This window comes from Zootoca vivipara, chromosome 10 (assembly GCF_963506605.1).
Source record: "Zootoca vivipara chromosome 10, rZooViv1.1, whole genome shotgun sequence".
NCBI classification, from domain to species: Eukaryota; Metazoa; Chordata; class Lepidosauria; order Squamata; family Lacertidae; genus Zootoca; species Zootoca vivipara.
The window spans coordinates 30,566,675-30,586,662 of NC_083285.1; the positions used below are offsets into that span (position 1 = coordinate 30,566,675).

At 42.4% G+C, this 19,988-nt stretch overlaps 1 protein-coding gene across 1 annotated transcript; it reads right to left on the bottom strand.

Moving 5' to 3' along the window:
- Positions 1-784: 784 nt before the first annotated feature.
- CSRP2 (cysteine and glycine rich protein 2) lies at positions 785-18,800 on the bottom strand. Its single transcript, XM_035126739.2, has 6 exons — positions 18,645-18,800; positions 8,409-8,527; positions 5,020-5,188; positions 3,304-3,433; positions 2,876-2,969; positions 785-2,155 (listed from the first exon to the last, which is right to left on the bottom strand). The coding sequence occupies exons 2-6, from the start codon at positions 8,518-8,520 to the stop codon at positions 2,079-2,081; spliced, it is 582 nt and encodes a 193-aa protein (XP_034982630.2). The 5' UTR covers positions 8,521-8,527; positions 18,645-18,800; the 3' UTR covers positions 785-2,078.
- Between the last annotated feature and the right edge of the window lie 1,188 nt (positions 18,801-19,988).

Genomic DNA, 19,988 nt, shown 5'->3' on the forward strand with positions numbered 1-19,988 from the left:
CAGAACATTTTTTTCCCAGCATTGGAGTCAAGTCCTTACAGCAAAAATTTGCCAACTTTTCATGTTGGTGACACTTCGTAGACATGTATCATTTCACCACAGTCATTGGGTTTTCCAGCCTCTGGAGGAGCGTGGGGAGCATTCATGCGACACACCTACATGTTGCGAGACACAGTTTGGAAAGCTCTGATCCACAAGTTATTCTTGAACCAACTTTGTACTTTCCCTCCTCCCCCAGCCTTTGAGAGCCAAGCTCATGCAGGAAGGCTTTAATAGCAATTATGCCCTACAGCAGGGGTGGGCTAGTTGAATCAAGAACTGGTCCAGGCCTTGCACTGCACCCACCTGATAACACGTGGAGAAGAGGTGATTCAAAGTTAGAGCCATGTCTCTAATTTTGCACCTTCAGCCTGAACTGAAAGCCGGGGAGGCAAAAGAAGAATTTCTGAAGTGGGTGACAGTGCTGCTTTTTACAATGAAAGAATAGTAACACTTACTGTGGTGCTTAGATCGGGAAGAGCAGATCTCTAGTTTGTCATGTAGATGCAGTTTGGCCAAAATGACTGGTTAAGTATTGAAAATAGCTTTAAGTGTTACTAGTGCATAAGCATTTCTTGCTCTTATTACAGTATTGTATTTTATCATTTTGCTAAAGCTGTATGCCCTAGGCCTAGATTTGTTAATTATATGGTTGTAAGAACACACAGTTAAAGAATAATTAGTACTCATGATTTGGGGATCCTTGTTCAGAATTGTGCTGTGCACACAGTTGACGTTGAAAGGAGATATGAAGTCATTTCTTTGGCAGCCTAACCATTTATTGTTGAGACATGCATACTTTATCCTTGCTTCAGAAATTTCAAAATGACCCACATGTACATAAGCATACCAAGCAAACTCGCATGGTTAACAAAGCAAAATAGCATCTTGGCTTGAAATAAGATGTTCATTATCCCAGTTCATTCTGCAAAAATAGCAAAGCCCATAGTTCATATATACTTAGGTGTCTAAAATCTCTGTAGTCAAGTCTACTATGGAGCAGGGATATAGGAACAAGTTACCAAATGAATAAAATCTGACAAAAATGGTTTTTGTCTACAACACAAGAATAAACTGCTTAACAAGTGAAACCTTACGTTTCCCTACGCTTTCTAGTTACTGTCCTGTCTGCTTCTTCCCCTGTCCCCAGAAATTAGTGCCTTGATGAACTGCCTCATCCACAATCTTGAAGATACCCTAGTAATTGGTTGGAAGTGCTGGTCCCTTTGCAGAAGTCTGAATCACAAATGACATTTTTGTTACTGTGTATATTCTAAAATGGCCAATTATGGATAGAGCAGCACTAGTTGTAGGGCTAACTACAAGCAATTCAGAACATCAGTATTCAAACAGTAATAACAAGATATGAGGCTTTCTAGAAGTTACTCCAGACTCTTAATGTTCTCATAACCGCAGTATTTATCATAGACTTGGATCTTATAGTAAACTTGAGTTCATAGAGTTCCCCCTGTGCTCCATCCAACCACTTCCCGTGCAGCTGAAATAGGAATAGCGAAGGAGAGGGGAGGGAACTTCCTTGTGAGTCAAGCCATGTTTTTCCCCTCAAGTCTCTCTTTAGGATACCATTAATTAGAATAGCCAGAGTAGAGATCTAAACATGCAACTGAGCATAATTGGGAAGGTTAATGCCTGAGCAGGGCTACTGCAAATCTACAATGTCAGACTTGGCTATAATGGATTTACATGCTTTTTACTCCCAGTCTTCCCATTATCTGATGAAGTGTTTGTTTAGGCAGCAAGCAACTCCTACCATGCTTCAAATGTTGCAGGTAAAGCAATATATAGATGCAGATCTGTAGGCAGTAGAAACAGAACAATTTTCTCCAGGGCGCCTTTCGAAACACAAAGCTTTTCTGAACCCAGTTGACAGTGCATGTAAAAAGTGTGCTTTTAAGGCTTGAGAAAATGCAATACTTTAAGACAAGCAACGGCATAGGACACTAGTTATCAGTTTCACAGTAATCAGTGGCATTTAAGTTGTAACTATAGAACCATTTCAGTGCAATGGCACTAACGAATCATTGAGCGTGAACCAGAGCACCAGCTCCCTGCCCATAGCCAAATCCTTTGGGGCCAAAGTTCTTCGCATAACAACCTGCAAGGATAAATAGTAGACTATCAGTTCAATTTTAGCAACTGTATTGGTGAAATAATAAAATCAGGTACTCAAGTGAGCAGATTTACAGAACATTTTTAAAATGAGTTTCTATTGTTATCCAAGGCAAAACTATTCCTTTATTATACCTACAGTGGTGCCTCGCTAGATGAATTTAATTCGTTCCACAGGTCTTTTCTTATAATGAAAAATTCGTCTAGCGAATCCCATAGGAATGCATTGAATTTTTTTTTGCCCATAGGAACACATTAATTGAATTTCAATGCATTCCTATGGGAAACCGCGATTTGCTAGACGAATTTTCGTAAAACGCATTCGTCTAGCGAGGCAACCTCCGCTAGAAAAAACCTTGCATTAAGCAGAAATTTCATTAAGCAGGGCATTCGTTAAGCGAGGCACCACTGTATAGAGCTGTCACTTCAGAAAGAAGGAAAGTTTGCTATACAAATCCTTTTGGCTGGTGTAAAATAGTATTCCCTACACCATCCACAGCAATGATTAAAATTACTTCCTTAGTTGAAAACCTGGTACCTTCATTATTATTCCAACTATCACTTAAATTGAGAAAATATTTATCCACTTAAAGAACAGTTGCAGAATAGATTCCTTTGACCAGTTGGTCCCCCCCTTCCTGGAATCAAACCATACGACTCTTCACCGGAACAAGCCATTTTTATGCCCTTTGCCTTAACCTCTTACCTTTGCAATAGATTTCACCGTCCTTCTCTGTCAGAGTTGTTGATTCAAGACTTTTCCCGCACTTGGCACAGCGAAAGCAGTTTTTGTGCCAAGGCTAGATAGAAAGAGAGCACATTTATTTTAGGCTTCTGTATTGCACCATTAAAAATTACAAGCCTTTATTTTCAAGTAGGCATTACAAAAAAAAGTTGTCTTCTTAGAGTTATCTTATTTTTCATATATGAGCTTGCTCTATTAGTAAAAAGAACTTAACTAGGCCACTGTCTCAAGACTACATATCTCTTCCTCCTCAACGAGATCTACTTGCTCACCTCTTGTAAGAGAGCAAGCTACCCCACTCTAACAACTCAAGATTTTATCTACAATTAATGAATCTGAAAAGTGTCAGTGTTGCTTGGCAAGGTATTTGCAACGCTATGCCACCTTACCTTTCCAGCTCCTATTACTTTCTCGGCTGCATACACAGAATCACCACACCTGGAACATTTCTCTGCTCCTCCAAATTTTTGGGCAAACTTTGAAGTATTTGGACTTGTTGTAGGTCGGTGAAAAGGTGCACTAAAATAAAGTAAAGGTGCCTAGCGTGAATATCCCATTTCAGTGGAATCCATTATTTTTTATTATTATTATTATTATTATTATTATTATTATTATTATTATTATTATTATTATATTTGTGTCCTGCCCTTCATTCATAGATCAAAGGGTGGTTCAGAGCATAAAAATACAAAATAAAAACAACAGGGGAAAACCCCACAAACCAATAACCTGGTATAGATGCATACTAGCCCATAGTTATACTTCTATATGCTGGTGCACTGAACTCTCACAATGCTGTTGTAATGATTTCCCCTCAATTTGCACCTGTAATATGAAAGAGGTTTTTAAAGACAGCCATGTTTGCAAATTATCCCTTAGTTTGAATAATGGCTAGGATTACAAATATGCACTGCTAAAAAATGTACTTATTTAAGAGTGCCTCGCATCAGGATTTTTGCTCTAAAGTTCATTGGAATTTATAAAAAACAACCTTTATCGAAAGCCCACATCAATACAGCCTCGTTTGTGCCTGAAGTTCTGGCTATAATAAAGACTGCCACAGCATTCCCTGTATTCTTTAAAATGCATGCAGCCTTTCTACAGATTTGAGGGGGTTTTTTTGCCTTGTGGCTTGTTTGTCTTTAGAACAAATCCCCTGTCATTTGGGGAGGTGCCCTCACCAGCAAAGTATTCTTATCCATTTAGAGGGCCCTGAAAATCCTACTACAATCAATGAGGTTGTGGTGGACAGCATCGTGGCTTTTCATTTTATAGTGAAGGCGTTCTATAGCTATAAATTCATCTGAGGCGTAATATCAAGGCTTTGAAGCCTTCATCTGAACAGAAGGAACTGCTCAGCATCCAACATGTTGAGACTGTTCAAATGAAATACCAAGCCTTGCTCATAATTACTACCCCCCCCATGCTCCTGGCTTACTGAAGCCATAACTGCTTGCTGCTGCACAAGCCAATGTGCACGGGTTTTGATTCAAGAGGAAGCAACTGAAACCGAGTGCATATAGAGAAGAGGAAGTGCGCACAAGCGCAATTCTCATTGTGCCCAAACCATGGTTTGGTGTCACATGTGAATCAGTCATTGGTTTGCCCCATCATATATATTAGGCTGGATATTCATGAGATTCTAAAGCAGGCATCCCCAAACTGTGGCCCTCCAGATGTTTTGGCCTACAGCTCCCATGATTCCTAGCTAAGAGGACCAGTGGTCAGGGATGATGGGAATTGTAGTCCAAAACATCTGGAGGGCCGAAGTCTGGGGATGTCTGTTCTAAAGTAACATAACTTTATTTAAGAGGTAGACCCTTAATTATAAAACACTTCCATAATAAACAGCTGAGAAAACTGAATCACTATTACATGCAGAGAGTAAACCAGGGTTGACTCCTTTCCAGAGATGTTCGTTTCCTGGAAAGCTAATAACTAAGGCATAGTTATATAATCAGAGTGAACTCAACCATTCCACCATTTTGCTTAGGGACAATACACAATACAGACATCACAAAAGCATGGCTGCAGGCTGTTTCCTGTAGGGTCACACTGCCAGCAGCAGTTACAAGTAGCTCAAGTAGAATGCAAGTTATACTTACTTGTCATGCTTGATGCCCAGCCTCTCCCCTCTGTCCATATTAAGAGTGCCTGCTCCTTGGCCATAGCCATAGCCTTTTGGACCATACTTCTTTCCATAGCATGATTTGCAGTAGACCTCTTCGTCATGGATGGCTACTGTTGTGCTGTCTAAGTTTTTCCGGCAGACCACTGAAAAAGAAAGAAAGAAAGAATTTGCTTCTTCAAGAAACTGATGCCTATTCATCAACAGAAAGGAACATCAAGTGCCGGGGGGGGGGGAGTGCCTCTAGTAGTTCTTAAACCTTAGCGGACTACTGGAAAATGAAAAGAGGGGAATGTTTTTGAATTGCTGGATTATATTTTGCTCTATGGAGGGACTTGTCCCTCCTTCCCATTTATAATTGTGACATTTACAGAATGGAAGCTTGATGCAGTTTAATTAACAAGGCTGAAAAAGAAGCCAGGAACTGAGGTCAGCAATTTTCCCTCCTGCTTTTTAAAAACCACACAACATGTTTAATTATGCAACAGTTCCCACTTTTACTTTACAAAGTATCCATATCTAGAGGCACTAAAAAATAATAATTGGTGCACTTTCTACGGGTACTTCATTTGAGAGACTTACTGACCCACCCAACTTAAATCCATGTCCTGAATTACCATTAGTAACCTATTTCTGCTTTTACAGTTTTTAAGTTGCTTTTTCTGTTTCCTGGGAATGAGGCCAGAATTTCTCTGTTAATGAGAAAATATGGGTAGTTCTATATGAGCACTCAGCGCAATGGAGTCCATGTGCTCTCCACCATTCACATTCAAGAAGTTTACTTCAGGGCAACATGCTTTAGTTAACACAACTTCAAAATTGAGTATTGTTTTTGCATATCACCAGAAACAGGCAGTTCAGAACTCACCTAGTAAGAAATATATATATATATATTGATCTATAAGAGTGCAAGAGCTTTTGCATTTAATGGTCTGTATCATGGGGTCACGAAGAGTCGGACAAGACTAAATGACTAAACAACAACATCAGAACATAATGTGACATAACAATAGGTGCACAAATGCAGTCAAGATTACAGCGTAGAGGATTGACACCAGCACCAGCCATTCCTCACACCCAATGAAAATACCCACCTTTTAACTGGCATTGTAAAAGTTACGAAGATAGAAATGCATTTCTGCTCACATCTAGTCTGTCTGCCCATCGCTATTCCACATCAAATGTGAGTCAAGCTGCATTACAGAAGTAGATTCTATTGTGTGTGTTTTTGCTTCCTTTTGAAGCAGAGCAGTGCCACACTTTGGGTTTTGACTCCTGTAGTTGAATTCTGTAGTGTACAATGTGTTCTATGATAATCTCACAAGACACTGTTTAGTTTCATGAAAAGAGTTGTCAGGAAAAGTCACGCCTTCTAACTAGGAGGGCTCTCGCCTTTAATCCCAGATTTGTAGAGGCCGAATGAGATAACCAATTCCTTCACAGCTGAGTTCTTTATGCATCCTCAGAAACTTATTCCTTCATATTTTCCATGTCTAAGCCTAAACAGGAAGAAGCAACCCTGAACCTAAACTGCAAATAATTTGAGCTTATTCTGTTACCTTCCCAGCCTTGCTGCTTAGCTCATTGACTTTCTTGCTACCATGAGGTTTGACAGCTGTTATCAACTGCCCTGCTTTTCCTGAAGTGCAGCTACTGAAAATTCCAGGCCCTGCCTCCCCCACCCAAATTGCTTGTTGCTCTTACTAATTTCATGACATGAGCTTGGGTAAACTACAATCCACGTTTAATGTCACAACAGTATTGCCTCTTCTTTGTGGCAGCTGCATCACAAAGCAGTTATTTGATGCAATCCTTTGCTTAGTATCTAATGAACAAGCTTTTTAATACAAAAATGCAATTCTTCAATAAGCTGTTGGCCTGAAACATAATCGCGTAGACTCTGCTCATTTAAGACAATCAACAGCCTCCCGTGCCAAAGCCCAACAGAATTTTGGCTCCACTGTGCTGAAATAGAAAATCAACCAGATCATTCAATTAACTTATTTGGTATGGATGAGGAAGAGAGCCAACTAATGAATTCTCACAAAATGATCTTTGAAATGTAAACTGCTGGAGCAGCTTACAGTGTGAAACAGGCATTTTTATGGATTAAACTTGGTATTTTGTTAACATGCTTAATCTTAGAATATAAATTCAGCTCAGAGCCAACTGAAATGGTGGCTTTGACTTGAAGTGAGCTACGTGTGGCCCTCCAGATGTTCTGAGGCTACAACTCGATTGGCCATGCTTGCTGAGGCCAATAGAAGTTGCAGCCCCAACACATCTGGAGGACCATAACCTGCCGACCACTGACCACTTTCATTTGCAAAGATGGTGATAAAGCTCCGTCTTGAATCCCACTAATTCTAGTCCTTTTAATACTCTCAGTACTAGACAGAATTGGTCCACTTCTCTTGCAAAGAACAGCTAGATCAGCTTCTTATTGTTCATGTGCTCAGTTATATGAGACATGCAAGTAGGTCCACTTCCTGTGGTGGTTTGAAAGTGCTCTCCTGACAAAGGCTACTGCATTCCTCTGCTGAAGATACAGTCCTCTCGAGTCATCCTGGGAAGAAAGGAACTCAAGGTTGCTCAAGGCAGCATAGATAGTGCTTGGTATTTTACACTCTTTGCTCCTTGAAGCCATAAGATGTCTGTCTTTGGCAGCGTTTCTCAACCGCTGTTCCGCGGCACACTAGTGTGCCGCGAGACGCTGGCTGGTGTGCCGCGACGTGCGGCGACGAGAAGGGCGATTTTGCAGCTGCAAACTCCACCTCCCTGGGCGTCCTATTTCTTTGCCCCTTCTAGTTTCCACAGACCAATCAGCTTTCATTATTTCCATTTTCCCTATGCCTCACGTGACAGGATCATCCCAGAATCCTTTAGCCAAGATGGCAGCCCCCAGCAGCTAATAGTGCCGCACGTGTGTCTCAAGTAGCTACTTTTAAAATATTCAATCTCCATCATTCAAAAGGTAGTTTGTTGCTAATTCACGGAGGCATGAAGACCAAATCGTCCTCTCACAAGTCCGAGAACACACACAGGGTAAGATACGGGACGGCGGGGTCGGGTGGGGTGGATCAGAAACCCGGATCTTTTAAGAACTCGGCAGCGCTGACCCGCCGGAAAGCAATATTTGGCAAGTGTTTCTTACAGTCATAATTATAATATAGGGCGGCACAGAGTTAATTTTTTAAAACTTTTTTAATGGTGGTGTGCCTCGTGATTTTTTTCATGGAACAAGTGTGCCGTGGCCCAAAAAAGGTTGAGAAACACTGGTCTTTGGAGCTGAATAGCAAAACCCATGGTCCTGCTACTCACGACTTGCATTGCCCATTCACTGTTTCAACTGAAAAGAGTACTTACTACAAAGAAAGCAGCATTTGTGGAAGCTTTTCCCATCACATTGAACTTCTTCTGCATGGTACACTGTTCTGCCACAGGCCCCGCACTTGTTGCCACCTCCCCAGTTTGGCATTTTGAGTCTGCAAAAGAGACGCTAGCAATTAGCAACAAGGTAGAGGTTTTGTTTCCACAGCAGGAGCTTTGCTAAGATTTGTAGAAAATAACAAAAACTTTTCTAGAACGATCTTAATTTTTCCCTCCAACTTCCACTCCATCAGTTTTTGTTTTAAGTTTTATTAAGGATTTTTGTGTGTGTTACAAAACAAATGAACATAGGAGGGTATGTCTATCATCTCCAATTTCAATTCCTAAGAGTCTTTTTCACATTTAGTAAGAGACACTTTTGTCATAGACATCTTGCTGCTGGGGGTAAGGCGAGACAGAGAGAGATGGGGGAGAGATTTGGGAGTTACAGCCTGGAGTAACTGCAGGCTGAGGTAAGTTTTCATACATTTCTCAAATAGCAAAGCCTTCATATTAGGTTTAAGGGAACAAATCATTTGTCATGCATAGATTTCTCACAACATCGTAAGAGCATTCCATAGATATTCCCTGTAAGAGAATGATTACAGCAATGTGATGAAAGCAGGGTTGGGAGTATCCACTGGAGTGCAGCAATTCTTCCAGACAACTCCATCATGCTCAGAAAGCAGGGGAGTAACCTCACCCTCATTCACACAACTGGAACCAGAAACAGTATGCCCCAGTGCATGTTCTCTCTCACTCACACACATCTATTTTCCACTCAGCAGAGGAAGTGAACATGTGCAGCACGCCATACCCCACTGGAGGGGTGCAAGGGACAATAGCAAATGGCCCATTCTCCTAAATGCCTCTGGTGCAGTCTTCCTAATCCAACATCAGTAAACTCTCCACAGCTCCCTCTTCCACTGAAGAGAGAAGGATGCAAGCTGGAACCATGAGCAGATCCTGAAGGCTCAAAAGAAAATATATTTGGAGGTGGAAAGGAGCAAGGAACGTTATTAAGCTCTACTGACCAAGGACACAAGATTACAGTGGTACCTCTACTTACGAATAACTCTACTTACGAATGTTTCTACTTATGAATGGAGCTTCGTCCGCCATATTGGATGGGTTTAGATAGGATTTTTTCTACTTACGAATTTTTAGATAGGGTTGCTTCTACTTACGAATTTTTTCTCCCAATGCATTCCTATGGGATTCGACTTACAATTTTTTCCGACTTACAAATGTGCATTCGGAACGCATTAAATTCGTAAGTAGAGGTACCACTGTAGTTTTGAGAGAAATGCCTCAAAAACACAAAGCCAGTTTCTATCCTCCAGTGGGGGTTAGCACACAGCAAGAAAGTGTATAAAGGTAAACAAACATTTTAAAATATTGTAATCTTCCTGGGGTGGGTATTTGCTTAGAAAGGTGTATCTAAACTTTTAATATTGGTAAATGGAACATCTCTATGTGGCGAAAAGGTGACCTTTGTTTTCCATTTTAACACACAGCCCAAGAACAAACAAGGAAAAACTTAAAAGGTGCTTTAAAAAATCTTTTAATATGCCTGTTGAAACACAGCTTCTGCTTGCTTAGCAGGGGCGATGTGGGGCAGAGAGAACATATGTCCCGCTGAACATTTGTCTAGTGGGTGAGAGAGACAACTAGAAGAGAGCTAAGTCAAGTGAAGTCCACATTGGAAGCAGTAATTGCGCCCAAGATATCTTGGCCTCAAATGATTGATACGCAATGAAGCTAAACTCCATCTGAGCCACTGATAAGGTAATCTTGTTTGCCCGTCTTCCATGGGCCATTAATTTTTGAATGGATTTTTTTTCGATTTCACTCTACCGTACTACAGTCATACCTTGGTTGTCGAACAGAATCTGTTCCAGAAGTCCATTCAACTTCCAAAAATGTTCGACAACCAAGGCACGGCTTCCGATTGGCTGCAGGAGCTTCCTGCACTCAATTGGGAGCCGCGGAAGCAGAGTTGGATGTTCGGATTCCAAAGAACGTTCTCAAACCAGAACACTCACTTCCGGGTTTGCGGCATTCGGGAGCCAAAACGTTTGAGTTGCAAGGCGTTCGGGATCCAAGGTATGACTGTGCTAGATTTTGAAGCCAATTGTGAGGTCTGTTATAATCTCATTTTTCCTCTACTATATTAGGAATCTTATTTTATTTAATCATGTTAAGGACACCATTGTGTCCTTCACAACTTTAACAACTAACTGGTTAAAATTGTCTTCTCTCAAATTAACCTCTTGCTTAGTAAAGCTCCAAGGGCACAGCATTCCAGTCACCAGAAAATAATGATACCTATCCACACATCCTTATCTAACAGCTCTTTTTTCGCGCTGGAGCATCATTCCCTCCTCGCCCCCAGAATCCGGGTAACCGAAAAGTCCCTTCGTGGTTGCCATCTGTTCTAAGCAAAAATCTGCTCTTATTCCCTTATGGGGTACACAAGAGCAATATTGGGTTCTCCATCGGTCGGAGAATATATAACAGAGGCCAACCAGAGAAGTTTGAGAAGCAAAGCCTTTATTTGCTGTTGCAACAGGGTCCTTCCCCTCACGCAGGAGAACAAGGAAGGAACCCAGAACAAAAGAGAACCTCCACTTTTATCAGTTTCCCCATCACCAAGAAACGCCCCCAATACATCATTCCTACATCACAGCTATGTAATCAATACCTCACAAAAAAGGAGGGTTCAAGGTAGAAATCTGAGCACTTTTGACACCTCTCCTAGTCCTCCTATCACCCCTCCCAGGTGTGAATTCCTAAACACAAAGAGAAATTAACATTTTCATAAGAGTTGATCACTATCTTTTGTTCAGAGGAGTCTTCCATTGTGAATGAGATACCATTGACAGGGAATTATGGCTCCCAAGTTGCTAGTCATGTGGAAATGTGTGCATGTGCTGATCCTTAAGCCTTCCTTAAGGCAGGGTTGAGTCCAAGCGGGAGGGGTGCGGGTCTCTGGAGTGGAGCAGAGGCGAAGAAGGTGGTGTTGCGAGGGATTCTGGGTAACTGCAGCTGTCAGGTTCGGTCACCCCTCTCTGTTCATTAGTAATGGTGTCCTGCAACCCCCCCCCAATATTATTTTATAACACACCCATCCACAAAGTAGCCCTTTGGACAAACCAGACAACGTAAGACAGAAGTTCACAGATGAAAGAGTAACTGCAACCACTTCCGTTGACGCTGATGCTTCAAGAACACATATTGTGTAGCTGAAATACTGGAGCTGCCGCCTTGCAGACAAGGCTGCTCTGATACACAGTTCTCTCTCTCTCTCTTTCTCTCTCTCTCTCTCTCTCTCTCTGTGTGTGTGTGTGTGTGTGTGTGTGTGTTTTGGGTCGGGTCACATTGTGAACCTGGCCCAACTCCTAATGATTTTGGATAAACAGCGAAAACAACAGCAGCCAACTCCTTTAAGTGTACAAATGAAAGAATCTTTCTATAAATCATTGCTGTTCTATTAGCTTTTTCAGATAGCTTGAACCCAAGTTCAGCTTAGTCGTTATGGAGAGAGTGACCCAGAAAATCTTACAAAGCAGAGCTGCACAGCTCAGTGACCATTGTCTAGAGTAAACCATTATTGGAATGTAGGAAAAGAAGATTAATGATTAATCCAGATCAGGACATTTTAGTGCATTCCCTACCCAGCAATTACAAGTCTTCTTCTGCATGACCCTAGTAGCTCCATTTTAGGTAGCAACATTAATATTAACACATCCCTTTAAGAGTCCTCAAGAGTTTAATACTGCTTTTCCAGTTTTTGGCATTATATAGTGGTCAAGATGAGGTTGAAATGGTTACTTGTGACATATACTGTTATTTTGTCTTTCTTGGCACCACTGGAATCTAAAATGTCGGGATTCCATTACATTTATCCAAGGGTTTGGCTGCACTACCATGTAGCAGCTGATATCAATCATAGCAAACAGGACACTAAGACGGATATAAGCTGCATTCCTTTCTCCAGAACCTTGCAGTACAAGATTCCTTCCCACTTTATAGCATCTCCTAAAGAGAAAACCCACTAGGAACTTTATTTTAAATGGGGTTCTGTTGTTCCTTTGTTGGCAACCAACTTTAATGTGTATGTATAAGTTCATTTCCTTCCACTTTAAAGACCACATACTCCAAGGAATTCACCTTGGCACTGGTAACCTCAAGACTGGATTATTGCTATGTGCTCTACGTGGGGCTTCACTTGCACTAAACCTGGCAGCTGCAGCTGGTGCAGAATGAAGCAGCTAGACTGGGGTACCCCATCAACACCACAGATCCTCTGCTGAAGAAGCTGCACTAGCTGCCAAAATGCTACCAGGCACAATTCAAGGTCTTGTTTTTAATATTTAGTGTCCTAAACTTGAGATGAGAATATCTAAGGCATCGTCTTGCCCAGCAACTGTGCTCCTCAAATAGGATCCTGCTGAGAATACCATACGTCTGACACAGAGGTTCAATTAGTCTGCACTGGGCTTTTAGCCCCAACTCCCTAGATTCATTTTTCAGCCACAATCAGACAGGCACATAGCATTATGATAAAAAAATTCCTTCAGTAGCACCTTAAAGACCAACTAAGTTTATATTTTGGTATGAGCTTTCGTGTGCATGCACACTTCTTCAGATACCGTGCATGCACACGAAAGCTCATACCAAAATATAAACTTAGTTGGTCTTTAAGGTGCTACTGAAGGAATTTTTTTATTTTGCTTCGACTCAGACCAACACGGCTACCTACCTGTAGCATTATGATATTTAGGCACCTACTTTTTTGTTTAGGAAAGCTTTCCTTGAGGTGTCACCCAGTTATTTATGAAAGACCAATTCTCCATTTTCATGAAATGTTGTTGCTATTTTTAAGAGTTTGTTGAATTGGTTTTATTGTGCTTCTGCATTTTATTCTGTATTTTACCCTGTACGTTGCTTCAATGGTTTTATGCCATAAAGTGGTCAACAAATGTGTACAATAATAGTTATAGTAATGGACCCAGAAATAGCAAAGAAATGGTAACTGGCGGGTCTGGCTATTTCTCTTTCCCATAAAAACGATTCTCTATGAGTAGGCTGGCCCTGCTTTTGGTACTCATTCCACAAACAGAACAAGTCATCAGAACAAGATTGCACTGGGAAACTTTTGCATTTATATTTGCATGCCATATAAGCACATGTGGCAAGTGTAGCATCATTTTATTCACTGACACAGCTTCTCAGAACTGCACAACCACTATACATTATTTCTGCACTACTGTAAATACTAATTTTGGTACAGAAGAGGAAATAATGGCGTTGAACCAATTTTATCAACAGGTGTCAGGCGAGTTGACTTCTAATACGCAGCTGCCTATTTAAACAATGGCAATTGAATTGGAAGATGTATATTTCCCCCCCCCTAAATATCTTAATGGAGGGCACTTGATCAACATCCATTATTAACACCAATATCTATACTTGGGCTTTACACTCAAGATGAATGTGTTTAATATACGTCCAGATTTGGTTTACTATAGTAATTGTTTCTGCTTCTGATTCAGTTATTAATTTGTTTCTCTAATGTGCCCTCAGCTAGTAATGGCATGCCCATAACGTATTTAAGAACACTGCAGGAAACCTTTGTATGATGTGGAACCAATTGTGCTCTGCAGCATGGAGTTCTAAGCTACCATTCTTCAAATCCTTTCCCTAACAATACAGTGCATTGATACACCTGTCAAGCAGTATTCACTAATGCCACCTACCTCGATGCCTAGCAGTCTTCCTGCCTGAACTGCCAGAACTGGTCTCAGAGGCCATGTTGAGGACTCCCAGACTGCTAGTTGTGGAGAACTTCAACATCCATGCCAAGATGACTGGCTCTGGGGTGGCTGCCATGATGACCGTGGGGTCATCATGACCCAACATGGTATTGGCCACTGCATGTAGCAGGTAACACTCCGGACCTTGTTTTCTCTGCTGGGCAGGAAGAGGGTGCTATTGATATCACAATCCCTTGTCATGGTCACATCACCTCCTGTTGAGATTTAGGCTTCCAGTACCTTTTCCCTTTTGCATAGGCCTAATAGGATCCCAGTGCAATCCTAATAGGGACCCAGGTGGCTCTGTGGGTTAAACCACTGAGCCTAGGGCTTGCTGATCAGAAGGTCGGCGGTTCGAATCCCTGTGACGGGGTGAGCTCCCGTTGCTTGGTCCCAGCTCCTGCCAACCTAGCAGTTCGAAAGCACGTCAAAATGCAAGTAGATAAATAGGAACCGCTACAGCGGGAAGGTAAACGGCGTTTCCGTGTGCTGCTCTGGTTTGCCAGAAGCGGCTTAGTCATGCTGGCCACATGACCTGGAAGCTGTACGCCGGCTCCCTCGGCCAATAATGCGAGATGAGCGCGTAACCCCAGAGTCGGTCACGACTGGACCTAATGGTCAGGGGTCCCTTTACCTTTACCTTTAATAGGATGGTCCACCCTTCAGAGGCTGATAGATCCAATGGGTTTCCAGACAGCTCTGGGGAATTTTTTGGCTGCTATGATTTGCACTCCTGTCAAAGTGCTGGCTGATCTCTGGTACCTTCTAATGGCTTGGGCTGTTGACATGATCACTCCTGAGCAACCTCTCCTGCTTTGTAGAGCCCTTTTGGCTCCTTGGTATACTCCATACCTTCAGGCAATGAGACAAGTTGGAAGACAGCTTGAACACAAATGGAGGAAAACTCCAGTTGAATGCAATCTAACACTGGTGTGGACTCACCATCAAACCTTCTCTAGTTGCAGTGAAAGCAGCAAACTATGCCATCCACCAGACCTTTTCCAGATAGTGTGGGGCCTTTTACGGTCTGGTCCGAAGGAGGTGGTAGAACAGATGGTAGCTTGCTGTCACTTGTTTGCAAAGCATTTTAAGGATAAAATCACCTTGGACCTTGACTCCAATGTTACAACAGGTGAATTTGAAGAGGTGTCCAGAACACTGTCTAGTTTGGTTATGTTGACTAAGTTTCAGTAAGGATGGATAAGGTGTTTGGGATCAGTCAGCCTCTTGGCTGTTTAAAACTAGTAGGGAGGAGACAGGTGACTAGGCCAGGGAGATTATTAATGCTTCTTGGTGAGACAGGGGGTCCTTGCCTGCTTGAAGGAGTGGTAAAAGCAGTCCTCAAAAAACCCTCCCCCAGTTTGGAAAATCTAATTACTAGCCAATTGCTAATCTCCCCTTCTTGTAACAGTTCCCCATTTGTGGAATGCTCTCCCCAGGGAGGCTTGCCTGGTACCTTAGCTATGTATTTTTAGGTGCCAGGCAAAAGAATTCCTCTTCTCTCCGGTCTTTGGCTAATTAAGCAACCTATGGCTTTTTAAACTGGGAGGGTATTATTTCTGTTTGTCAGTATGTTTTATATTTTTGTGTTTTCATATTGTAAACCACCCTATGATCCTCGGATGAGGGTTGGTACAGAAAGTTAACTAAATAATAAATAATAATGCAGGTCTACAAGAAGAAGGCACTCACGAACCACTTGCAGGAGAGACTTCGGAAACCATCAAGCAGTCCATCTCAGAACACAACTTGCTCCATTTGAAAAATCTCTCTCTTCAGAAGAGATCTATTGTGGATTACAACTCTAGAACTATTCTGAAATTCCTGGCAAGCAGAAAGTGTCTGCTAGTGGGAACAAGAAGCCAGCTTTGGCAAAGAGTTCAGTAGGAGATCTTTAGCAAATTGGCATTTCTCAGGGCTAAACTAGATGCAACCTTACTTGAACTGCAATTAAAATGCATATTTAACAGAAAGATAAGCAGCAGCTGCAAAATCAGGACCAAAATTACAGGATGCAATTTTTTTTTAAAAAAAAAACACCTCTCCTTACGCTGTCGTTCTGAGGAATACCTCCCTGTCCTCATGAAGCTACTGTCCCCTGTCCCCGTCCCGCCAAGGAGGAAACTTCCATTGCTAATTTCAGAAGGGGGGGACCAGCATAGCTAGTGGTCATTGAGAGCTTTATTCTCAATGAATTTGTCTTATGTATTTACAATTTCAATGCCAGTTCTCCCAGCTTGGAGGGATGTACTATTTGCTGTGCAAGAAAAGAATGACCCTAACTCCTTACAGATTCTAGATCTCAGTAATTCTAGTAGTCCCCACACATTTGATTCTGTTTGTCCAAACAATGTTGTGGTGCTACTATGTCTGTGTTTTTGTTATTTTAATTTGTGGCATATAATTTTGCATCGTAAACTGCCTTCCTTGAGTGTGACAGAAGGAAAGGTAAAAATGCTTTTAAAAAATGTAAATATATTAATTGTTAAACTTAAAAGTGTAATCCAACAGCAGTCACAGAGAAGGCAATCTAGGATGGAAAATATTCTACACTGTTCTACAGGATAGTATCCAGGCTGTTAAACAAGTTTGAAGAATCAGGCATTACAGATCCAAGGAATTATGCAACTACCTTCAAGGGCCAATGGGATTCAGTTTTCCATTTCCATCCTCCTGACTCTTGCAGTTCATGACAGAACCTGTTCTAGGGGTTGAAGAAATAAAAATCTGTTGCAAAAATGGGGAGTTCCCCCCCCCCTAGAAGTAATTAAGCAATTATGGGGTTATAAACCCAAAAGCCATAACTCTTGCATCTATTGTTATCTGTTACAATATTTTGTACCACCGCTTTTCAGTCAAAAAGCAATTCGGTGCTGCTTACAACAATTTCAAACAAAACCCAAAGAAAATGGTTTAAAAGTGTGGAAGAAGGGGTAGTGAATGAAGTTTACCAAATCCTTGCAGCGAGGGAGACAGTTATGCATTTTGCCTCTCATAAGGGCTTCTTGAAAAGCAGAATACTGTATACTGGCCAAGATTACTACTACAATGGCATATAGCCAATAAACATTTATACTTTCTAAATTCTATATATCCAGACACTGGAATAAAAAGTCTCCAGAGTCACCTACTTTAAATGGATTTTGCAGCAATTCTGTTCCACTTCTTATGTCAAAAGCCATACACTCATTTTTAGAAGACTAAAAACCTGCCACTAGCATATCTTCAACCTGGCAGTAGCTAATTTTAGGGTCAAGACAATTAGCAAGCAGGTGACTTGAACTTGCTATCAGGGCATGTGACTTGCAACTAAATCCCATTACCTACAGCATTTAGCTTTGCACTAAGGGGCTTATGACATGTAGCTGGTCTTTTCCTAATTAATCCATGCCTATTAAAAGAGCCATTTCACAAACTTGGAAAAACAAACTGCTGTTCAACAAGATCTATAAATGAAGCAGAATACCTACAGCGTAACATGGATATTTACCAAGCAGTAGTTTCTTCCATTATAGATTAGTATGCAGGGCCAACCTGGATAAGCTTTTAAGATTTGCTTTATTAACAGGATAGCAGCCAACTATCCATAGGTATGTCCCCAAGAAACTCTACTACCCAATGCACATCAAAGGGAAACCATTTCCAGACAAACTGCTCGCTCACATCACATCACATCATTTAGAAACAATAAGTGCGCTGAGTAGCGTTCCTGCTTTCTCACCAATAAGCCACTTAGCGGCAGTTACTTTACAAATGAGCACAGGGAGCTGGGAAACAGAGCAGTTTCCAGGCAAGAGTTAAAAAGATTCCTTTAACCTCATTATCTCACCCCACCCGAAGTTCCCAGTGAAACTTTCCCAAAAGGTGCTCAGGAGCAGAAGAAAAGGCTGCCATAAAAAGGATTTTAATTCAGAAACGTTCACCTTTCCAGATACACTGGGCCCTGCTGGGCACTATATGAAAAGCTTTGAGAGAAGCACAGCTTTACAGCTGGGTTAACACCCGGCTTCAATGAACTGCGACGGCTGTGCAAAGTGGAGAGAAGCGGCAGGAGAAGGGAGAAGATAAAATTGCCTCTGACTAGGCACTAGGGTTATGACCCGTCCATTCTAAGAGAGACCACGAAAACACGGGAATACACTGAACCCGACTCGCTTCTCGGAGCATGTGCAGAGATTTATACTCCTCTTCTTCCCTCCGCAGAAGAGCAGCAGCAGGAGCATCCACACGCGCGGAGCAACAGAGCCGGGCGTCCCAGCTCCAGGGGTCGTGGATATCATGCCCACCGTCAGGAGGCGCCAGCCCAGCGTGCCCCCCCCCTTAAAACCTAGGAAAGCGAAGCGCCCAGGCTGTGCAGAAAGGCGAGACTGTGGAGGACGAACACAGAAGGGGAACAAAATCAAGCGAGTCTTACCTGGGCGCGCGGCCACCAGCTGCTTCAGAAACTCTTTCTCCCAGGGCTCCCCACCAACTCCGCCACAAGTGCGACAGAAGAAGACAGCCGGGTTTCCCTTGCAGCTGTTTATAGCGTCCCACAAGGGGGCGGTGCTGCGACGGAGCGTAGCCAGGCAAGCCCCTTCCCTTCGGGCCGCCCTTTCTCTTTCCGCCCTGCGCGCCCTCGCCTTCCCTCGCTCGCTCCCGTTTCGCGTTCTGACGGCCCTCAACTGTTCACACGTTCCAGCGGCGGAGCTGCAGACACCGTCCGCGGTCCGCCCATTAGAAATAGGCCTTTGATGTTTTCCCCCTTTTACAGTACAGACTTGAGGGGGGAGGGCTGAGGAAGCTCGACATGCATTGCTTTCCAAAGCAGAGCCTTTCCTGAAGATCCAGACTTCTCTATATTATAAAAGTCCCAATGAAATAAATAAAGTATTGTGTGTCTAGTAGTCGGAATTTGTGGTGGGGGTGTTTTTGCTGCTGCTGGACAAGGGAAATTACACTCTCTTCTCCATTTGAGTGTTGCCTGCCGGCTGGAAATAAAGATTTGAATTGGTGGCTCAACTTGGAATGTCTTTTTTCTTTGTTATGGCTTACAGCTTAAAAAGTAAAATCCTTAATACAGACAGAAATGTTCTTCCTTCATTTGACATCTGTCAAGTGTCTCTAAATTATGGAGGTACCTTTCTCCTCAAATACCAGAAGACGAGTCAAACGTGTTTCTTGGGGACAAGCAAGTGAAAGCAGGAGAAATAGATTTGCCTTCTGAGCCCTGCTTGTTGCCTTCCTGAAGGGACCTGGTTGGCCGTTGTGGCAAGCACCGTACTGGACTACAGTATTGTCCTTATTATTGTATATTTACAATATTTGTACGCTGCCTTAAAACATAACGCTCTCTGAGCGACTATAACTTCCCTCACCCGCTGCCAGCTTGACCACAGTTCAAAATCTGGATGGCACCCATTCTGAAAAGCAAGATTTCGGAGACAGAGAAAAAACCTTAGCCTACATACCGGAGAGCTGCTGCTGACTGAAGCATATCTTCCGGGGCAAGGTGGACCAATAACTGGATACACCAGAAGTGCTGGGCTTTACAAACCCTGTGCTTGGGAAATGCCCAACAATCAGCACTTAGGAAGTAGGGTCTGCAAAGACCCTTTCAACCAAGCCAGGCCCTTACCTGCCCCCCCCCCCGATAGCATATGATTTAGGGCAGGTAGGTATGGCTTGGTCGAAATGGCCACGCAAGCCAAATGCAGAGGCCCAGTGGGCCACAGGCTGTTCCCCACTGTAGTTTAGAGGTTGAATTTCCCTAGTGGTA

What these genes read in the sequence shown, in the direction of transcription:
- CSRP2 (XM_035126739.2), bottom strand. Translation starts at nt 8,520, where the DNA reads ATGCCAAACTGGGGAGGTGGCAACAAGTGCGGGGCCTGTGGCAGAACA. An exon ending in AAGTAATAGGAGCTGGAAAG is followed by an intron (nt 2,970 to 3,303) that starts GTAAGGTGGCAT and finishes CTTTCTATCTAG; the next exon opens with CCTTGGCACAAAAACTGCTT. An exon ending in CGGTGAAATCTATTGCAAAG is followed by an intron (nt 2,156 to 2,875) that starts GTAAGAGGTTAA and finishes TTATCCTTGCAG; the next exon opens with GTTGTTATGCGAAGAACTTT.